At 38.9% G+C, this 20,784-nt stretch overlaps 1 protein-coding gene across 2 annotated transcripts in view; it reads left to right on the top strand.

Annotated features, from left to right (window-relative positions):
* The window catches only part of TMOD3 (tropomodulin 3), an 84,910-nt gene that overhangs the window by 56,692 nt on the left and 7,434 nt on the right, over positions 1-20,784 (top strand). For both annotated transcript variants that reach the window (XR_007133089.1, XM_047766340.1), the window contains exons 4-9: positions 7,344-7,466; positions 8,793-8,882; positions 12,785-12,915; positions 14,904-15,011; positions 16,681-16,824; positions 19,425-19,569. Coding sequence is in view for 1 of the 2 variants with exons in the window: in XM_047766340.1 (XP_047622296.1) it covers positions 7,344-7,466; positions 8,793-8,882; positions 12,785-12,915; positions 14,904-15,011; positions 16,681-16,824; positions 19,425-19,569 (741 nt within the window). In the remaining variant the exon portion in view is untranslated. The remainder of the gene's footprint in view (positions 1-7,343; positions 7,467-8,792; positions 8,883-12,784; positions 12,916-14,903; positions 15,012-16,680; positions 16,825-19,424; positions 19,570-20,784) is intronic.

Below are 20,784 nucleotides of genomic sequence, written 5' to 3'. Positions count from 1 at the left end.
TGTTTTTTCCTAAGAGTGCTATAGTTTTAATTCTTACATTTAAGTCTGTAATTCGTTTTGAATTATTTATGTATAGTATGAGATAAAGGGTCCAACTTCATCTTTTGCATGTAGTTATGCCGTTGTCCCAGCACCATATGTTGAAAAAACTCTTTTTAATTGTATTATCTTGGTATCCCTATAGAAATTCACTTGACCATAAATATAAGAGTTTATTTCTGGATTCTCAATTGTGTTTCAGTTTTCTGTAACTAGATTTTATATCTACACATTAAAGGATAATTCTTGCAGTGTATTTGTGTTATGCCAATCATGAAATATAAAGGGATTCCTTTTTATATTGTTAAAAACAAAAACACAATACTGTGTAAGCTAAATAATTCTATAACAAAAAATGTCTATATACAGAGAAATTATAAAGAGGTGTATCATTATTACAACCATGTAAATCCACTACAATAAAACTTTAATAAATGAAAATAAATAAATTTTTTAAAAATAAAGAGGACTGTCAGGAAACAAGGACCTACAGTGTAGCACAGGGAACTGTATTCAGTATTTGGTTGCAAACTGTTATATTTGGAATGGATGGGCAGTGGGGCCCAGGGAACTGTGTGTGACTGAGTCACTTTGCTGTACAACAGAAATTGAAGACACTTTGTAAATCAACTATACTTTAATAAAAAATTTAAAAAAATATTTTGTAATAACCTAATAGAAAAGAATCTGAAAAAGAATATATATTAAAAAATTTATGTATAGCTGAGTCACTCTGCTGTACACCTGAAACACTAAATCAACTGTAGTTCAATGTAAAAAAATGAAAAGAAAAAAAAAAGACGGTATCAGAAGAGGTACCAAACTATTTCAGAACTATATAAATAGAGCAAAGTTCTATATCACAAAGTTTCTATAAGCCCTTGGAAATTTTACTTTGTTTTATAGTTTTTTTCTGATGAGATTCATTTTGTTTTTGGAAATATTAGGGAAAGTTTACGTATGGGAGAAAAATTAGCTATGAATAATGCCTCTATGGAATGTGGATGGGGATTACAAAAATAAACATTTTAGATATTTGTTATGCTTTAGATTCCATTGGTCCCTAGAATAAGACTTGGGCAGCTATTTTATTATTATTATCATTATTATTGTTATTATTACTTTCTTTTTATGGCCACACCTGAGGCATATGGGCCTTCCCAGGCTAGGGATCGAATCAACTGTAGCTGCAGCCATCGCCATCGCCACAGCAACACTGGATTCGAGCCACATCTGCAATCTGTGCTGCACCTTGCAGCAAAGCCAGTTCCTTCACCCACTGAGTGAGGCCAGGGATTGAACCTGTGTCCTCACAGAGACAGTGTTGGGTCCTTAACCCACTGAACCACAATGGGAACTCCAGTCCAGTGGTTCTTAACTTTGGCTGCTATGCATTAGAGTTCTTAGAGAGCTTTGGAAAAGTTCAAATGTCCCATACAGCACATCAGATCAATTAAATCAGAATTTCTGGGGTGGAACTTGGACATCAGAATTTATTAAAGTTTCCCAGGTGAATCCAGTGTGTAGCCAGTATTAGCCGCAGCCATAGACATCTGAAAATGATGGCAAGGTTTTGCTCAGGAAAATGTGATTAACCTGAAACAGCAATTAAAGGTATGCCATCTGAATTGTATGCCACTCTAATTGTTATATCAACCACTGTGAAAAGTATTATGGAATTATCATGATGTAACAATTTGAATTTGACCTTTACTGTTAACCAGTGATAAGAGATTATCTAATAATCACCCAAATTCCAGAATTTGGTACTAAGAAGATCAGTTAGGTACCACCATATGGATAGACATTTATATGAGTTGAGAAGTCCACTGCTAATATGAAAGCCACCAGTTTATTGAAAAAAAAAAAAAAACACTGGGTTGAGAGTTTGGAAATCTATGTTCTAGTGTTAATTCTGCTATGTATCTTTTCAACCAGGGGATTTATTTATTTATTTGTTTGTTTTTTGCTTTTAAGGGCTGCAGGTGCAGCATATGGAAATTCCCAGGCAAAGGGTCAAATTGGAGCTACAGCTGTCAGTCTATGCCACAGCCACAGCAATGCGGGATTCAAGCCACGTCTGTGTGACCTACATCACAACTCACAGCAATGCTGGATCTTTAATCCGCTGAGTGAGACCAGGGTTCAAACCTGCATCCTCAGGGATACTAGTTGGGTTCACTTCCCCTGAGCCACGAAGGGAACTTCTAAACCATGGGATTTAAGTTATACTTTATAGAATGAGGTAGTTGAGCTGGAGGTAATCACCAAATTATTTATTCAAAAAATCGTACTGTCCTCTGTGTGCTAGAAAGGATATAGAGATAGAACAGGATATTGAAAACTCATAGAGAACAAACACAAAATGTTTAAGTGTAGCTATAGTGAAATGTTCAAGGAATTAAGTGAGCACAGACATATACCTCATCTTGCTCAGTATTGGGACAAATGTGGTAGTTGCCTATTTAACAACCATTCACAATTGCCTTCTTCCTTCCTGGCAGAACCCATCTCTGAAATAGACTGAAAAAACCAGATGCTTACTTCTTTAGCTACCCTTGCATCTGGAGCATGGGCATGTGACCCAGTGCTGGTCAGTGAAACCAGAGGAGAATTCTGCTGACAGTTTTCCTTATAAATATTAGCAATGGAGAAAGTGCCCTTCCTTCCTGTCCTACCTTGCTGCATGAGGATGTGATACTTAGTATCACAAAGGTCATCTTGAGACTAACGGGGTGAGAAAAGCCTCCATGCTGGTTATAACCGAAGAAATAAATAGAGTCTGGGTCCTTGATGTCAACATTGGGCTGCTGAACCAACCCCTCAGCCACCTACCTGTGGACTTATTAAGTGAGATTAAAGATACTTACTGTTTGAACCATTGCAGCTTTGAGAGTGGTTTGTGGATCAGCAAGGTCAGCATCACCTGAGATGTTGGTTAGAAATACTGATTTTTAGAGCTAACATCAGAGCTACCGCATCAGAATCTTCACTTTAAGATCACTAGGTGGATGAGATGCACATTAAAGCTTGAGAAGCACCAATTTAAACCACTACAAACTGAGTATTCTGTTATATGCGATTTAAAACATCCTTATTAATGTAAATGCATTGCAGATTTGCCAAGTGGTGTTTTTTAAATAAGAAAATAACTAGAAAGACTTCTGATCCAGATGTAGGAAGTTGCAGGAGACTTTTTAAAAAAATCTCACCAAAATAAGCAATATTAGGAGTTCCCGTCGTGGCGCAGTGATTAGTGAATCCGACTAGGAACCATGAGGTTGCGGGTTTGATCCCTGGCCTCGCTCAGTGGGTTAAGAATCCAGTGTTGCCGTGAGCTGTGGTGTAGGTCGCAGACGTGGCTTGCATATTCTAACCCCAAACTCCTAGTCCATCCCACAGCTTTAATTAATTTAAATAGTCACATATGGCAGTGGCTACCATATTGGCAGCCCTAGAGACAGAGTGAGACTGCACTACCCTCTAGTTCTTTGCTACAGGTCTTCAGTCCATGCTAAGGATGCTATTCCAAGAACCGAGGCAGTGAAGCAGACCTGAGAAAAAATTCCTGAGGCATCGATTTTTAGTAAGGGAAACAGGAATGCTGAGGTCATCTCCAGCTTCACAAAAGAGCAGACAACACAAGAGTGGGGCTGAAAGATCTGCCAAAACTCCAAAAGAGGAGAGTGGAACTGGAAGACAGAGCCCCTAGAAAGCTGGCAGCCAGGACTGCATGCAAGGGCAGTCTCACTTCTTTACAGTTCAAAAAAGTAGCCCACTCAGGAGATCTCCAGAACCTTACCAGAGTTCTCATCTCAGGCCTTGCTGAGGATTAAGTGCTAATCCTGTCCTCAAAATGTTTGAAGTCAGTAAGGAAATGAATCAAACTAAAGTTGCAACAGAAAGCCCAGGTTCAGCTCAGCTTCAGCCCTGACTTGAGTGGCGTGCTCCTTTCTGGAAATAAATGTCATTTCTGTTAGTCTCTGCTATGCTTTTATAGAAAAATGCCCATATGCCATGCTCCTGGATTGGAAAAATCAATATTGTAAAAATGGCCATACTACCCAAAGCAATCTACAGATTCAATGCAATCCCTATCAAATTACCCATGACATTTTTCACAGAACTGGAACAAACAATCCAAATATTTATATGGAACAACAAAAGACCCAGAATTGCCAAAGCAATCCTGAGAAACAAAAACCAAGCAGGAGGCATAACCCTCCCAGACTTCAAGAAATACTAGAAAGCCACAGTTATCAAAACAGTGCGGTGCTGGTATCAAAACAGACAGACAGACCAATGGAACAGAATAGAGAACCCAGAAATAAACCCTGACACCTATGGTCAATTAATCTTTGACAAGGGAGGCAAGAACATAAAATGGGAAAAAGAAAGTCTATTCAGCAAGCATTGCTGGGAAACCTGGACAGCTGCATGCAAAGCAAGGAAACTAGAACACACCCTCACACCATGCACAAAAATAAACTCCAAATGGCTGAAAGACTTAAATATACGACAGGACACCATCAAACTCCTAGAAGAAAACAGGCAAAACACTCTCTGACATCAACATCATGAATATTTTCTCAGGTCAGTCTCCCAAAGCAATCGAAATTAGAGCAAAAATAAACCCATGGGACCTAATTAAACTGAAAAGCTTTTGCACAGCAAAGGAAACCAAAAAGAAAACAAAAAGACAACTTTCAGAATGGGAGAAAATAGTTTCAAATGATGCAACCGACAAGGGCTTAATCTCTAGAATATCCAAGCAACTTACACAACCCAACAGCAAAAAAGCCAATCAACCAATGGAAAAATGGGCAAAAGACCTGAATAGACATTTCTCCAAGGAAGATATACAGATGGCCAGCAAACACATGAAAAAATGCTCAACATCGCTGATTATAAGAGAAATGCAAATCAAAACTACCATGAGGTACCACCTCACACCAGTCAGAATGGCCATCATTAATAAATCCACAAATAACAAGTGCTGGAGTGGTTGTGGAGAAAAGGGAACCCTCCTGCACTGCTGGTGGGAATGTAAACTGGTACAGCCACTATGGAGAACAGTTTGGAGATACCTTAGAAATCTATCCATAGAACTTCCATATGACCCCGCAATCCCACTCTTGGGCATCTATCCAGACAAAACTCTACTTAAAAGAGACATAGGCACCTGCATGTTCATTGCAGCACTATTCGCAATAGCCAGGACATGGAAACAACCCAAATGTCCATCGACAGATGATTGGATTTGGAAGAGGTGGTATATATACACAATGGAATACTACTCAGCCATCAAAAAGAATGACATAATGCCATTTGCAGCAACATGGATGGAACTAGAGAATCTCATACTGAGTGAAATGAGCCAGAAAGACAAAGACAAATACCATATGATATCACTTATAACTGGAATCTAATATCCAGCACAAATGAACATCTCCACAGAAAAGAAAATCATGGACTTGGAGAAAAGACTTGTGGCTGCCTGATGGGAAGGGGAGGGAGTAGGAGGGATCCGGAGCTTGGGCTTATCAGACACAACTTAGAATAGATTTACAAGGAGATCCTGCTGAATAGCATTGAGAACTATGTCCAGACACTCATGTTGCAACAGAAGAAAGGGTGGGGAAAAAAATGTAATTGTAATGTATACATGTAAGGATAACTTGATCCCCTTGCTGTACAGTGGGAAAAAAAAAAAGTAAAAAAAAAAAAAAGAAAAATGCCCATATGAAGTCAAAGATCTTAAGACACATGTGGCCCATAGTCAGAAAAGTGTGCAGTGAATAGAAGACCCAGAGGTGACCCAGATACTGGTGTTATCAGTCAGGAACTTTAACTATGACAAAAATGCCAAAGATTCTGCTGGACAAGGTACACAGCATGTATGAAGAAATGGGGAATATCAGAAAAGACATGGAAACTTTTTTTAAGAACCAAATGGAAATACTAAATATAAGAAATATTAGAAATTAAGACCTTTAGATGGGCTTAGCTGAAAATACCTGACCAGCTTTGGCCAGACTCTTGGGAGCAGTCTGTTATGGGAGGATTCTTTATGAGTGATATTTACTTTGATATTTACTATTGATATTTACTTTGAACAAGAATTATACAACACTCACTGCACAGGTTATTAAGCCCACAAATATTTCTTTTGATAGAACGAACACTGCCTAGATTTATCAAGCCATGTGTTCTCACATATTTTCTGATAGAAAAGAAAGTAATTGGCACTTGTGTGAATTCATACATAGGCCTCTAGATCATGAGTTCTGTCTCAGGAAAGAAATCAGAGACAATCTTGGACTCAGTCTCACCATGGGTAAGTATGTCTTGTTTGGTCAGCTTTTGTGCCTCAGTTATAAGTTTTTATTCCATTCATGCTGTCAATTTTGCATTGACCATGTGGTAATAAAATACTGATTGTCACATAAAAAATACTGTAAGTTTCTTGAATAACTGGTTTCTTAACAGGTAACCTTGTAGTGTCCATCGAGGCTTAGAAGAGCAGTGACAGAAAATGTCAGACTACCACTCAGGACATATAGAAATCTATTTGCAATTAGAACTTGAATTTCTGGAATTGTAATTGCCTCTGCCATACCTCAAGGGAGTGAAGCAGTTTGTTGCTTAGGAATAAGGAAGTAAATTCTGTTTTTTTCTTAATGTCATTAAATTTTCATAGATTTTTCATTTTTTCATTTATTTTTTGATTTAGTATTTATAGAATAACTCATAAAATTACTCCAAAGAGAGCCTATTTTTACTTTCACAAATGGGAAAATTTCTCGATTGATTTCTTTTCTTCATTACAACTTATATGGCCAGTGTATTGCCTTGGAAACTTATAAATACATATTGAAGATGAAAGAAAATTATTGTAGATGTTAATCTTGACTTTTTATTTCAGCTTAGTTGCATAAATTTCTAATATATATATATATATTTTTTTTTTTTTTTTTTTGTCTTTTTAGGGCTGCACCAGCGGCATATGGAGGCTCCCAGGCTAGGGGTAGAAATGGAGCTGTAGCTGCCGGCCTACACCTTAGCCACAGCAACTCAGGATCCGAGCCACATCTGTTAACCTACACCACAGCTCACAGCAACGCTGGATCCTTAACCCACTGAGCAAGGCCAGGGATCGAACCTGCATCCTCATGAATGCTAGTCGCACTCGTTTCCACTGGGCTACAACAGGAACTACCTACTTCTAGTAATTTTTCTTAAAATGAAATGATAATGAATTATTAGCAGTAGTAGTGAAATTAACAAACTACTTTGTTTTACAGGGAAAATATTTATCCCTAAGCAGAAACCTGTACAGACTTTTACAGAAGAAAAAGTATCTCTTGATCCAGAGTTAGAAGAAGCTTTGACAAGTGCTTCTGACACAGAATTGTGTGACCTCGCAGGTATCTCCTAAAACAAGTCAATTTGTGAATGAGTGTAGGGGGAAGGGATACTGCACACACCCATGCACACGTTGCAGATGCTTGCTCTGCCTAGCAAAGTGCTGTTGAATAAGTAACCATATGTCTGGCTTTGTTTTTACACTATCAATCTGACATAAAGGATTTTGTTTCTTCTGGCTTTGTTTTTTACACTATCAATCTTACATAAAGGATTTTATTTCTTTAAATTCTCTTAATGGTGAAATCTTTATGTTAATGGAATTTATTTTTTGACCTCTTTTCCTATGTTGCCATCTTTGAAAGTCCTTATAAAAATCTTTCATCAGCTGGTGCTCAGCTAGAAGCTGTCTCCAGAATCTGCTACTATCCCATTTTATCAGAAGACCCAGAAATGGGTAACCGGAAAGTAGATAAAATAATCAGTCCTGAGCTATACTTAGCACTTTCCCAGCTTTTCTGAAGTGTATGTGGAACATTGCAAACCTCCCTATGATTGTCATCATTACAGGTTTCTTATCTAGACCAATATGTCCCCCCAGCTACCTCCACCCACACCTATTTTTCTTCATAGAAAAATATAATGCATGGGAAGATCTTAGTACCAAATAACCCCAAGAATTAACATGTTTGAAAAGAGCATGAAGGTTCTTTGAGAAGGACCCAGGGATAGGACCCAAGTTGTAGTACCACAAATATAGCAGGTATATTATTCCCTGGGGGGCTGAGGACTAATGGATTTGTGACTGTTACATTCATCAGAGTGGGATGGGCCAGAGGCACACTGTGGCTTCTGCCTCACTTGTGCAAAAGAGCATCAAAAACAAAACCAAATTTATTTCTCCTTGTAGCTATCATTTTTGAGGGATCCTACTTTAATCTTAAATATGAATATCCACCTGTGCTTTTAGTGTTCTACTCTTATATAATGTACAAATGTCAATTAATGTGAGAGTTAAGTTGAAAATCTGCCTTTTATTGCATTATGTTTGGAGAAATCTTATGAGAATGATGAAAAACAATAGAGCGTTTTCACTTTCTCTCTTGGCCACCAGATGGAGCTAAGTATAGGTTTAGGGTTAAGCTGGCTCCAGCTGTGTCTAAATTCAGAAATGTGGGGAGAAATTACAAGGGTATTTATTGATAAGAGATTGTAGGTGGCTTTAAATTGTTTTCACCTTTTTTTGGCTGCGAAATGTGTATTTAAATGAATAGGAAAATGTACAGAAAATGTTAAAATCATTGATAGAAATTTTGAGGTATAAAATTAATTCTTTATGTTTAAAATTGATGGAAGCAAAAAATAACTTTATTTTTCTATGTTTATAGCTATTCTTGGGATGCACAATTTGATAACGAATACACAGTTCTGCAATATAGTGGGAAGTAGTAATGGTGTTGACCAAGAACATTTTTCAAGTGAGTACTTATATAATGCTTTGTGAATTCCAGTCCTTTGATAATTATGTTTTGTTTTATCCATGTGACAACTTCAGTGTATACCGACTAAATGTAATGCATATGTACTTGAAACCTAAGATTCCAATTAGTCTTGACATAGAAAATCATCGAAAATAGAATATTAAATACTTTATGCTGAATATGTCAGCAAGTGTAATTAGCAACCACTTACCTCACTAAATAATACTAATGGTAAACACTATAAAAGCTCGTCAAACTTGGCTTTTATTGACATTTTGTTTTCAGTGTTACTGATTTTTAAGAAATACACAACAGTGCTGACAAAGAAACTATATTATAAAATTAGATTCAGGAGGAACCACAGAACTTTTCAGCCACTAAACCTTTTAGTCTGATGTGAAATATTAGCCTAAAGCAAAGCTTTTTGAAAATTTTATTTACAGGATATTTTAAGATCACCGAAGTAATGCATACTTTTATATTTTATAGTAGATTTAAACAAGTCCTTAGTGCATAAGGTAAGAGGTGAAAGTGTCCCTATTCACAGCCGTCATGCCGTCTATTTCCTCACACACCCACCTCCACCCTTAGCAGTAAACAATTTGGAATTTATCTTTCTAGACTTTGTGTTATGCTTATTTATATAAACTTATATACATATACTTTTATACGCAAAAGTAGGATCATACCATAGACATTTCTTATAACTTAATTTTTCAATAATAATACTATTGGCTAGTGTTTTTGAATGCTTGCTATGGGCCATGTTCTTATGTGCACACCTCTTGAATGTGAATTGTTCTTAATCCTCACAACAGTTCTATAGAATAAATATTATCTTTAATTTGCATGTGAAGGAGCTGAGGTTTTAGAATGATTAAGTGACTAGTTTTAATATTCCATGAAGTTGGTGGTGAGGATTTTAATTGATGCTCTAAAGTGTATTACTTAGTAATACATCACATTTTCTAGTTAGTACATATAGATTTACCTCATTCAAACATCCGTATAACATTCCATTTTATTAATGTCCTATAATTGACCGTTTCTCTGTTTTTAAAACTTTTCATTGTAGAAAGTTTAAGCATACAAAATAGAAGAGGGAATAATATATCCATCACCTAGCTTCAGCTATTTTTCACGTTTTGCCAGCCTTGTTTCATCCGCCGCAGCCTCTCTCTCACTGCTTCCAGTTTTTTCCCTGGATTTTTTTTTTTTTTTTTTTCTTTTTAGAGCTGCACCCATGGCATGTGGAAGCTCCTGGGCTAGGGGTCAAATCAAGCTACAGCTGCCAGCCTACACCACAGCAACAGCAATGTGGGATCTGAGCCATATTTGCAACTACACCACAGCTCACAGCAACCCCAGATCCCCAACCCACTGAGCAAGGCCAGGGATTGAACCCACATCCTCATGGATACTAATCAGATTCGTTTCTGCTGCACCACAATGGGAGCTCCCTCCCTGAAATATTTTAAAGCAAATCTTGTTTGTGTGTATTACTTTACCTGTAAATATTTCCATATGTGTCTCCCACGAAGGCATTTCTTATAATCACAATGCCATTATCAAACTTGAAAATTATCAGTATTTCCTTCAGCTTCCAATACACCCAGGCCATGTTCAAACTTTCCCTTTTCTCTAAAAACATCACACTTGGCTTGTTTGGGATTAAAGTAAGGATCACACATTGCATTTGTTGTCATTTGGTTTCAGTTCCTCTTAATTTTTTAATAGTTCTCCTCAGCTTCTTTCTCCCTTTCTTCATGCCATTTCTTTCTTGAAAAAACTTTCTTTCTTGGGTGTTCCCTCTGTCGCACAGCAGAAATGAATCTGACTAGGAACCATGAGGATGTGGGTTCGATCCCTGGCCTCGTTCAATGGGTTAAGAATCTGGTATTGCTGTGAACTGTGGTGTAGGTTGCAGATGCGGCTCAGATTTGATACTGCTGTGGCTGTGGAGTAGGGCGGCAGCTATAGCTCCGATTTGACCCCTAGCCTTCGAACCTCCAGATGCCGAGCATGTGGCCCTAAAAAGCAAAAAAACAAAAACAAAAAACCTTCTTTCTTAAGGGTTTTCATGTAGAATTTTCCACATTCTGGATTTGGCTGACTGCAACCTTGTAGTATCATTTTACATGTTTCTGTTTCTTCTGTGTTTCTGTAAACTGTTATTTTCTAGAGGCTTGATCAAATTCAGGTACAGTTTTTTGGGGGGTTTTATCAAGAACGCTTCTTCGGTGGTGATTGAGTCACATTAGGAAGCACACCAAGTCTGGTCATTCCTCTTTGGGGAAAGTGTTACGATTGATCAATGGACTCAAATATTGGCAGGCTGATCCACCCATGTGCAGTTCCCCCATGAACCTTTTTTAATGGTTTCAGCATCCCATTGACTGGATCCCTCTTTTCATTACAGAGCAAGGATCTTTACATATACACATTCTGTGGAAAGGGAAAGAAATCTTTTGGCTTTATAAAATTTATTTATTTTTTATTTTTTATTTATTTTTGCCATTTCTTGGGCCACTCCCACAGCTATAAAATTTGGAATTGAGGAAATGCTCGTTCAATTTTCCATTCAGTGAGGAAGCTCTTCTCCAGCCCCCTTGACCTACAATCTTGAAGAAGACTGCCATCCCGATCTTTCAGCTGTCCTCAGGAAAATAATTTTCAGAGTTTCGTCTAAGTTGTTCTCTTCAGGACACTGTGTGCGCGCGTGCGTGCACGTGTGTGCACGCATGCGACGCGTGAGAGATTCTTTAAAAGAACAAGGCACTCTTAGGAGGAATTTTTAGGACAAGTAAGCAGTATACCTTGTCTTAAGGTGAGTTTTGCTTCAAAAGGCTAGAAGAGGGCAGAAGGGAATAACTGGGCCAGGCAGTGAGTCTGTAAGTCTTTCCATGTCACTTACTCTTAATGTTTTTATAGTCGTTCTTCTCTTTGAGAATCTGATGCTATAGATGTTCTCTCCAGAAAATGTACCCATAAAAGTTTCACTGTCCATAGGCCTCTGCACATACATCAGAGTGAATTTATGTCTCATTAGAGGGCTCAAGGCTTCTGGGTCCTCTTTCAGCTTGAATAACTATATTGTGATGTAAATGGTAAAGCACTGGAGTAGGAGTGAAGGAGGGTAGTAATCTTTGGAATTTCTGTCTCAGTAGCTGTTCCATGTACCATTAGCTTTCTCTGTCTCCCCTTCCCTGTTGCTACTCTTCTTGCTAATGGAGTCCTCCCCTGTTACCCATTGCATAGTACTGCCATGGGAAGGACGGTACAGTGTCCTTCCATCACCTCACTCTTCTCATAGAGGCTAGGTTTGTTCCAGTCTCTGGTTCTTACTGCCCTTATATTAGCTACTAGTCAGGAGTTCCCTTGTTGCACAGCAGGTTAAGGATCCAACATTGTCACCGCAGTAGCTCAGGTTACTTCTGTGGCGTGGGATCTGTCCCTGGTCTGGGAACTTCCATGAGCCATGGATGTGGCCAAAAAAAAAAATCACTAGTCAAATCTTAAAGAGTGATATACTAGATTTTTATCATTTTAGAACTTTATCCTGAACATTGCTAAAAATAAATGTGATCACCAGCTTGTGTTATCCAACAAATTTTGATGTAATTCACCAAGAGGCAAGAAACATTGACAGTATTCATTTTTGAAGACTGACACATTGCAAGCAAATTAAATGTGAATTATATTTGGTATTTATATTCAGTGAAATTTTATATGAGGGCTTAATGTATCAACACATGAAAGAGCTTATATAAACTTGGGGGAAGAAACTTATAAATTAATTCTGCTGTATATGTGTGTGTGTGTAATATGTTTCCAAGTTAATATATACATTCATTGTGATAGTCTCAACCAGTGACATTCTTGTTCATTTGTTACTGCAGATGTGGTAAAAGGTGAAAAGATCCTTCCAGTACTTGATGAGCCCCCAAATCCAACCAACGTTGAAGAGAGTTTAAAGAGAATTAAAGAAGATGATGTTCGTCTTGTTGAAGTTAATTTGAACAATATAAAGGTAGATGTGAAAAGCAAATCAAAAATTGCTTTGAATTGCTTTGAGTCATTTGGGTCTAGGATGGGAGCTGGGCAGTTTTGATGTAATCTAATCCCTTCTACTCAATGGTAAGGTTTTTGCTTTTAATACTATGCTAGCATAGATTCCTTTGTATTTTAAAAGTTAAAGTATTACAGTATTTTTCTGATTTACTTTTTAAAGACCATCAAATAGAAGTATACTATCAGTAAATCTTTCTGGCTCCCAAAGTCCTACCCATTTTTAAAGAGCATTTTTGTCTTTCAGGGTTTTTTTTTTTGTTTGTTTGGTTTTTGTTTTTTGGTTTTTTTTTTTGTCTTTTTGCTATTTCTTGGGCCGCTCCCGCAGCATATGGAGGTTCCCAGGCTAGGGGTCTAATTGGAGCTGTAGTCGCTGGCCTATGCCAGAGCCACAGCAACGCAGGATCCAAGCTGCGTCTGTGACCTACACCACAGCTCACGGCAACGCCGGATCGTTAACCCACTGAGCAAGGGCAGGGACCGAACCCGCAACCTCATGGTTCCCAGTTGGATTCGTTAACCACTGCGCCATGACGGGAACTCCAGGTTTTGTTTTTTTAATCAGGCCTCTTGAGGTAAAATTTATACCTAGTGAAATTATACATAGCCTACAGTTGTGTGAGTTAAGGCAGATGCATACACAACCACCACCACAGTCACATGTAGAACACGTCATACCCCTTTGTCATCATCCCCTGCCACCCGTTCTAGCCCCTGAAAATTACTGATCTGTCTTGTTTCCCTGTCATTTTGCTTTCTCCAGAATTTCATGTAAGTGGAAACATAAAGTGTATAGCCATTGAGTCTGGCTTCTTAGCATAATGCATTTGAGATTCGTCCGTGCTGTTGTGTGTCTCAGTGGTTTTCTCCTTTGTAGTGCTGAGCAGTATTCCTTTGGATGTGCTGCAGTCTGTTTATCTGTTCACCAATTGATAGGCATATGAGTTGCTTCCAGTTGGGATGATAAGTAAAGCCGCAATACACACTCACATATAGGTTTTTGTGTGAACATAGGTTTTCATTTCTCTTGAGTAAACACCTGGAAGTGAGCTTTGTGAAATCTTACTGAGATTTCTAAAATGTAACTCTTCCTTGCAGTAAAGAAAAAAGAACTGAGTTAGAATGGCATAGGGATAATTAATTACCAAAAAGTAAACACAGATGATCTCATATATTACCATTGTATAATAGCTTCATTACAAATTCTTCATTTTAAATCTTAATTTATCTGAATTGGGGGTGGAGAGAACATCTGGAAGTTACAAGAACCTAGGGAATAAGACCTCTGTGCTCTTTTCATGGGTGTTCCTTCCTGTGAGTGGAGGGGGGAAAAGCCTTGGAAAAAGCTAATATCCCTAGTTGGTTATTAATCTTTTTTTAAAAAATTCACTTCTTGTGTATTTCTGTCTCTAAGTCAGTAGTAATGATCTAAAAATAACCAGGCTTCAGGAAATTGAAATCTCGGTACTAAAAGGAAAGATCACTGTCTCCTATAACTCTTGCCTCATTTTAAGTAATGTAGGTTTAATCTCTCTTAATACCTATAGCTTAAATGTCTGAGAACAGCATGTCATCTGCCTTAGGAATCATGAGGTAGATTCCCACATCTTTCTCTTTGTAAAAAAGTGGATCCACTTTGAGCACTCAAGGGTTAACTTCTCATAATACAAATAATTAAAAACAAAATAGTGAGAATTTCTTTAATCTCAGTGCTAGAGAAACGATGACATATGCTCTGCTCTGTGCCAACAGTTTGTGCAAATGGACCATAATAGAGAAGCCAGAGGGATGAGGAGGCTTAGTTGTTGTTTTAGTTTGTAGATCAATGGTTGTATATGATATAATTTCTGAGTACACTTTAATAAAAAAAAAGTACAGATATATTTGATTAATGGATTAAATTTGCTGAAAAATAAAATGTAATAATGTTTCACATTTTTGTCTTTCAAGAATATCCCAATTCCAACCTTAAAGGATTTTGCAAAGGCTTTGGAAACCAACACCCATGTGAAATATTTCAGTCTTGCGGCCACCCGAAGCAATGACCCCGTTGCAGCTGTAAGTAAGCTACTGCTAGTAACATCAACATTATGACTGTATTACACCAGGGTGTGTTACAGAGATGGTTAAACCATATTAAACTACATCAAATGTGACACTCTTACTTATTTATTTATTTTTGGCCATACCCTCGGCATATGGAATTTCCCCAGGCCAGGGATCGAACCTGCTCCACAGCAGCGACAACATCGAATCCTTAACTGCTAGGCCACCAGGGAATTCCAAGTGATTATTTTAAAACTAAGTGATCTTATTCCTACCTCAAACCCTCCAACAGTTCCCTATCTCATTAAGTGAAAATCAGAATCTTTCAATGCTTTAATAAGGCCTTGCAGGTGCAAACCTCATCTCCTTTCTTGCTGTTTGTTTCATTCTACTCTGTCCATACAGCCTCCTCACTCTGCCTAAAACCTGCCTTGTGTGCTCCCATCTCAGGGCCTTTACACTTGTTCCTCCTGCCTAGACATTTCTCCCTAAAAATATTCCACGTAGTTTCACCTCATCACTTAAATTGAGTCCTTGCTCAGATGGCCTTTCCTGACCCCTGTATGTGAAGCAGCAACCCCACCCGCACCCCCAGCATTCCCCATCTACCTTGTTCTGCCTTTTTTCTTCCTTTGTAGCCCTTTTTACCATCTGACATTACATTTTGCTTACCTGCTTATCTGTCTGGGCCCTCATGAAAATGTAAGTTCCATCAGGTAGAGACTTGTATGTTTTCTCTCTGAATCTATGGAACAGTGCTTACTAAATGATAGGCCACCAGTAGTATTTAAATAAACATGTGTACAGGTGGATGGATAAGGGATTTGCTCCAGGCTGCTATGTATATCAAGTGTATAGATATTTGTCCCAGCTTCTTTCTAGTATCGCTGCCCCCTGTTGCCTTTTCTGTAACTTGACCTTGATTTTAACCTTGATCTTACCCATATTCTCTGGAGTCTGGCCTTTCTTTTAACCCCTCTGCAGGTCACTTTTAATAAACTCACTCATATTCTTACTCGTCCACTCCTCCCTTCTCTTTCCCCTCTGCTCACTTACAAGCTTTGTTAATTAATCAATATGGTGCTTATTAAGCACTGGGTCCAATGCCTAGCAATACCATATCCTGTAAGCAATGTGATGAAAGCAGATTGAAGACATACCATTCTTTGAGGAATGTGACATTTAGTTAGCCCTTTCTTCTCCATAGTTCTTATGCTCTAGCAGTTCTAGTTACCTCTGCTCTTTCCTGGCCTTTTGGTCCCTGCCTTGGAAATTAAGTCTATAATTTACCCTCGTTTAGACTTTACTGTAACCCAGCTGCAGCAGGACCCAGTAAGAAAAGATGTTCCAAAGAGACATTGAGAAAGGTAGTTCCACACAGAGGCTGAGAGAAAGTATGAGAAATAAGCATGAAGTAGAAGAATGAATGAACGTAGGATAGAATAGCAGTAGAGGGACATTACCAATAGGGAATTACATGTGGCCAAAAAAATCTAAGGATTATGACAGAGTACATGTGAAAAGTAGATACATGTGAGACCTCTGAAGTAGTGTGTCAAGGCTGAAACAATCTAATAAACATTAAGGCAATTGTATCGATTCATGTATTTGTTTCAGGCTTGTACAGTGTGTAATAAGTGCTATCAAACTGTAATCTTCAAATATTATTTTTAATTTCCAGGCTTTTGCAGATATGCTAAGAGTGAACAAAAATTTGAAGAGCTTAAATATGGAGTCCAACTTTATTACAGGAGCTGGGATTCTAGCACTGATGGATGCTCTGAGAGATAATGAAACCCTGGCTGAGCTCAAGATTGACAATCAGGTGAATGTTCTCCAGCAGCAGCTTGGAGGAAGCTATAACCCACCCTCTGTGCAGGGCTTGGGGGCCCAGGAGGCAGGTGGGAGGAGGAATTTCAGGGAGCACTTGGTAAGGTGGTGGCCTGAAGGGAGGGAGAGGACATTTGGAGCATACAGAATATTATTTTAGTGTATAGAAAGGTATGTGAGCAACTCTCCCTGATTGATCTTAAGAGAATGTAGATGGCTGGCTATTTTGAACTGCAAGGATTCTTAAAGGTGACAGTCCATCCTCAAATTTTTCATCTCTTTGGTGGCAAGATCCACATAATAGATTTTTTGTACCTGTAGCATGTTGTAGTCCCAGACACAGTAGGTGAACAGAATAGGTTCAGTGAAAAACAGAAAACTAATACCCATGTTACCCTGAGGGCACAGGCTTCTGTCAGCCACCTTTACTGCTAATGCCACAAGGTAATGCTGGGTCCTCCAGACCCAGGTGAACTTTTCTTTAAAGAAGCAGAGAAATGTACATGTTAGGAATGTTTCCATTCAATGCAGTAATTAACTAAAAATAAAACAATGGGAGTTCCCTTGTAGCACAATGGGTTAAAGATCCAGCATTGTCACTGCAGTAGCTTGGGTCACTGCTATGGCACAGGTTCAGTCCTTGGCCTGGGAACTTGCACATGCCATGAGAGCAGCCAAACACACACACACACACACACACACACACCCAAAGTACATACACATTTGACTGAAAAATAACTTCAGTTATTGAAAAAAATATGTGGTAAATGACTCCTTCAGTCCTTCAAAGTAAATAAATTTTGTAGATTATGAAGGTCGAAAGGATTATATATTAAAATTTAACCAGAATGCTATTGAATCGATTTCCAATTTTTTATTGGGATATAATTCACGTATGGTAAAATTTACTCTTTTTTTTTGTCTTTTTAGGGCATAGGGAGGTTCCCAGAATAGGGGTCTAATTGGAGCTGTAGCCGCCAGCCTACTCCAGAGCCACATCAATGCCAGATCTGAGCCACATCTGTGACCTACACCACAGCTCACAGCAACGCTGGATCCTTAACCCACTGAGCAAGGCCAGGGATCGAGCCCAAAATCTTATGGCTCCTAGTCAGATTCATTTCCACTGTGCCATGACGGGAACTCCAATTTACTCTTTTAAAGTCTGCAATTAAGTGGCTTTTAGTATATTCATGGAGTTGTGCAGCCATCATCACTGTCGGACTCCAGAACATTTATATCACCCCAAAGGGAAACTCCAGACCCACTGCAGTCATTTCCTATCCACCCCTCCCATCAGCCCCTGGCAACAATTAATCTACTTTCTGTCTCTGTGTGTTTGCCTATATATAAATGGAGTTATTATAATATGTGAACTTTTATGTCAGCCTTCTTTTCATGTAGCAAAATGTTGTGGAGGTTTATTCATGTTATAGCCTATATCAGTTCCCATTCCTGTTTATAGTTGAATAATCTATTATACTTGGGTCGTTTCCACTTTCTGGGTTTCAGAAATAGGCTGCCTTGAACATTCGTGTACAAATTCTTATGTGAATATATACCTTCATTTCTCATGGGTATATACCCAGGAGTGGAAGTGCTGGGTCATATGGTAACTCTATGTTTAACTTGTGGAGGAATAGCGAAATTGTTTTCCTTAACAGCTGAACAATTGCACTTTCCTACTAGCATGTCTGAAGCTTCCAATTTTTCTATATTCTTGCCAACACTTACTATTGTCTGTCTTTTTTATTATAGTCATGCTAGTGAATATGAAATGGTATCTCATTATAACAGTCTACAGTTGTTGATTTTATGAGTGTTTTTTTTGTTTGTTTGTTTTTAGGGCCACACCTGCAGCATATGGTGGTTCCCAGGCTAGGGGTCCAATCAGAGCTACAGGTGCCGGCCTATACCACAGGCACAGCAACGCCAGATCTGAGCCGTGTCTTCAACCTACGCCACAGCTCACAACAACACTGGATCCTTAACCCACTGAGCAAGGCCAGGGATCAAACCCACAACCTCACAGTTCCTAGTTGAATTTGTTTCTGCTGCACCACGGTGGGAACTCCCAACAGTCTGCAGTTTTTGATGTCTATATCGGAGCCACATCTGTAACGTTCATTGAAGCTCACGGCAAGGCTGGATCCTTAACCCACTGAGTCGGGCCAGGGATTGAACCTGCATCCTCATGGATACTAGTTGGGTTCGTTACCGCTAAGCTACAACAGGAACTCCTAAACTTAACATTTTGTTTCTCTTATGTATGTTGTAAGAATTGGGAAATTTTGTCCTTTTTTTCTAGTGGCCATACCCGCACCATTTTTTAAGTTCCCAGGTCAGATATTGAATCCAAGCTGTAGCTCCAACGTCGGATCCTTTTAACTCCCTGTGCCAGGCTGGGGATCGAACCTGCACCTCCACAGCAACCTGAGCTACTGTCATCAGATTCTTAACCCACTGTGGCACAGTGGGAACTCCAGGAAAATTTTTAAAGAATCAGCATATACCTGAATATGTTAGACTTAACCTACCTCAAAAAGTATTTTGATCTAGTTTATTAATGCTTTTCTTTGTTTCTAATTATTCCAGAGGCAGCAGTTGGGGACAGCTGTAGAATTGGAAATGGCCAAGATGCTTGAGGAAAATACCAATATCCTTAAATTTGGATATCAGTTTACTCAGCAGGGACCTCGAACCAGGGCAGCTAATGCTATAACAAAAAATAATGACTTAGGTAAGACATATCTGGTATGAAATTGAATTTCTGAATTGTGTCATTAAGTTAATGTATTGGAGGAATTTTATTTTCTTTTTTGGCTGAGCCTATAGCATGTAGATATTCCCAGGCCAGGGATCAAACACGTACCACAGCAGCAGTCTGAGCTACTTCAGTGACAACTGCAGGATCCTTAACCTGTTGTGCCACAAGGAGACTTTTGGAGGACTTTTTTTTTGTCTTTTTTGCCATTTCTTGGGCCGATCCCACGGCATATGGAGATTCCCAGGCTAGGGGTCGAATTGGAGCTGTAGCCTCTGGCCTATACCACAGCCACAGCAATGTAGGATCCAAGCCGCGTCTGCAACCCACATCACAGCTCATGGCAACGCAGGATCCCTAACCCACTGAGCAAGGCCAGGGATTGAACCCGCAACCTCATGGTTCCTAGTCAGATTTGTTAACCACTGAGCCACGACGGGAACTCCTGGAGGAACTTTTTTAAAAATATATTTTAACACAGGAAGCTTATTTGTCCTTATTTTGTCCTTTGTTTTTTGGTTTGTTTGTTTTTTGCTTTTTAGGGCCACACCCAAGGCATACGGAGGTTCCCAGGCTAGGGGTCGAATCAGAACTATAGCTGCCGGCCTACACCACAGGCACAGCAACTTGGGATACGAGCCACGTCTGTTACCTACGCCACAGCTCTTGGCAACGCCTGATACCTAACCCACTGAGCGAAGCCAGGGATGGAACTCGCAACCTCATGGTTCCTAGTCAGATTCGTTTCCACTGTACCACGACAGGAACTCCACTTGTCCTTTGTTTCCAGAATCTGCATGGCCCTTTTAACTGACTGAATTTGAGTTTAGTTTAAATGGGACTGTAGTGATTATTAGGTTAGTGGGTAAAATTGGCTTCCTATGACAAACATATTTCACAGCTTTTAGTGAGAGAGTTTTCTGCAAACAAACATTATAAAAATGCTTCTTATAACATTTTCTTCTTAGTTACAAGTCATCTCTTAGAGCTATTAAAACAAAGATTTCAACCTTATAGGAAACTTTTGCCCTTTTGATCAAACAGGCATAGATAGAAATTCAGTCTTATATGGTAGAATATAGAATAATTATAGTTTTAACCCAAGTGTTCAAGTCTGTGTGATGTGATGATTTGCTATATTTACCCATCTCCCTGAGCCCACTCTTCCTGGGTGATGGGTCCTCTCACTGC

The sequence above is a fragment of the Phacochoerus africanus genome, chromosome 2 (assembly GCF_016906955.1).
Source record: "Phacochoerus africanus isolate WHEZ1 chromosome 2, ROS_Pafr_v1, whole genome shotgun sequence".
Classification (NCBI taxonomy): Eukaryota; Metazoa; Chordata; class Mammalia; order Artiodactyla; family Suidae; genus Phacochoerus; species Phacochoerus africanus.
Note: the sequence above shows the minus strand (reverse complement) of the source record. Positions and strands in the feature narration are given on the sequence as shown.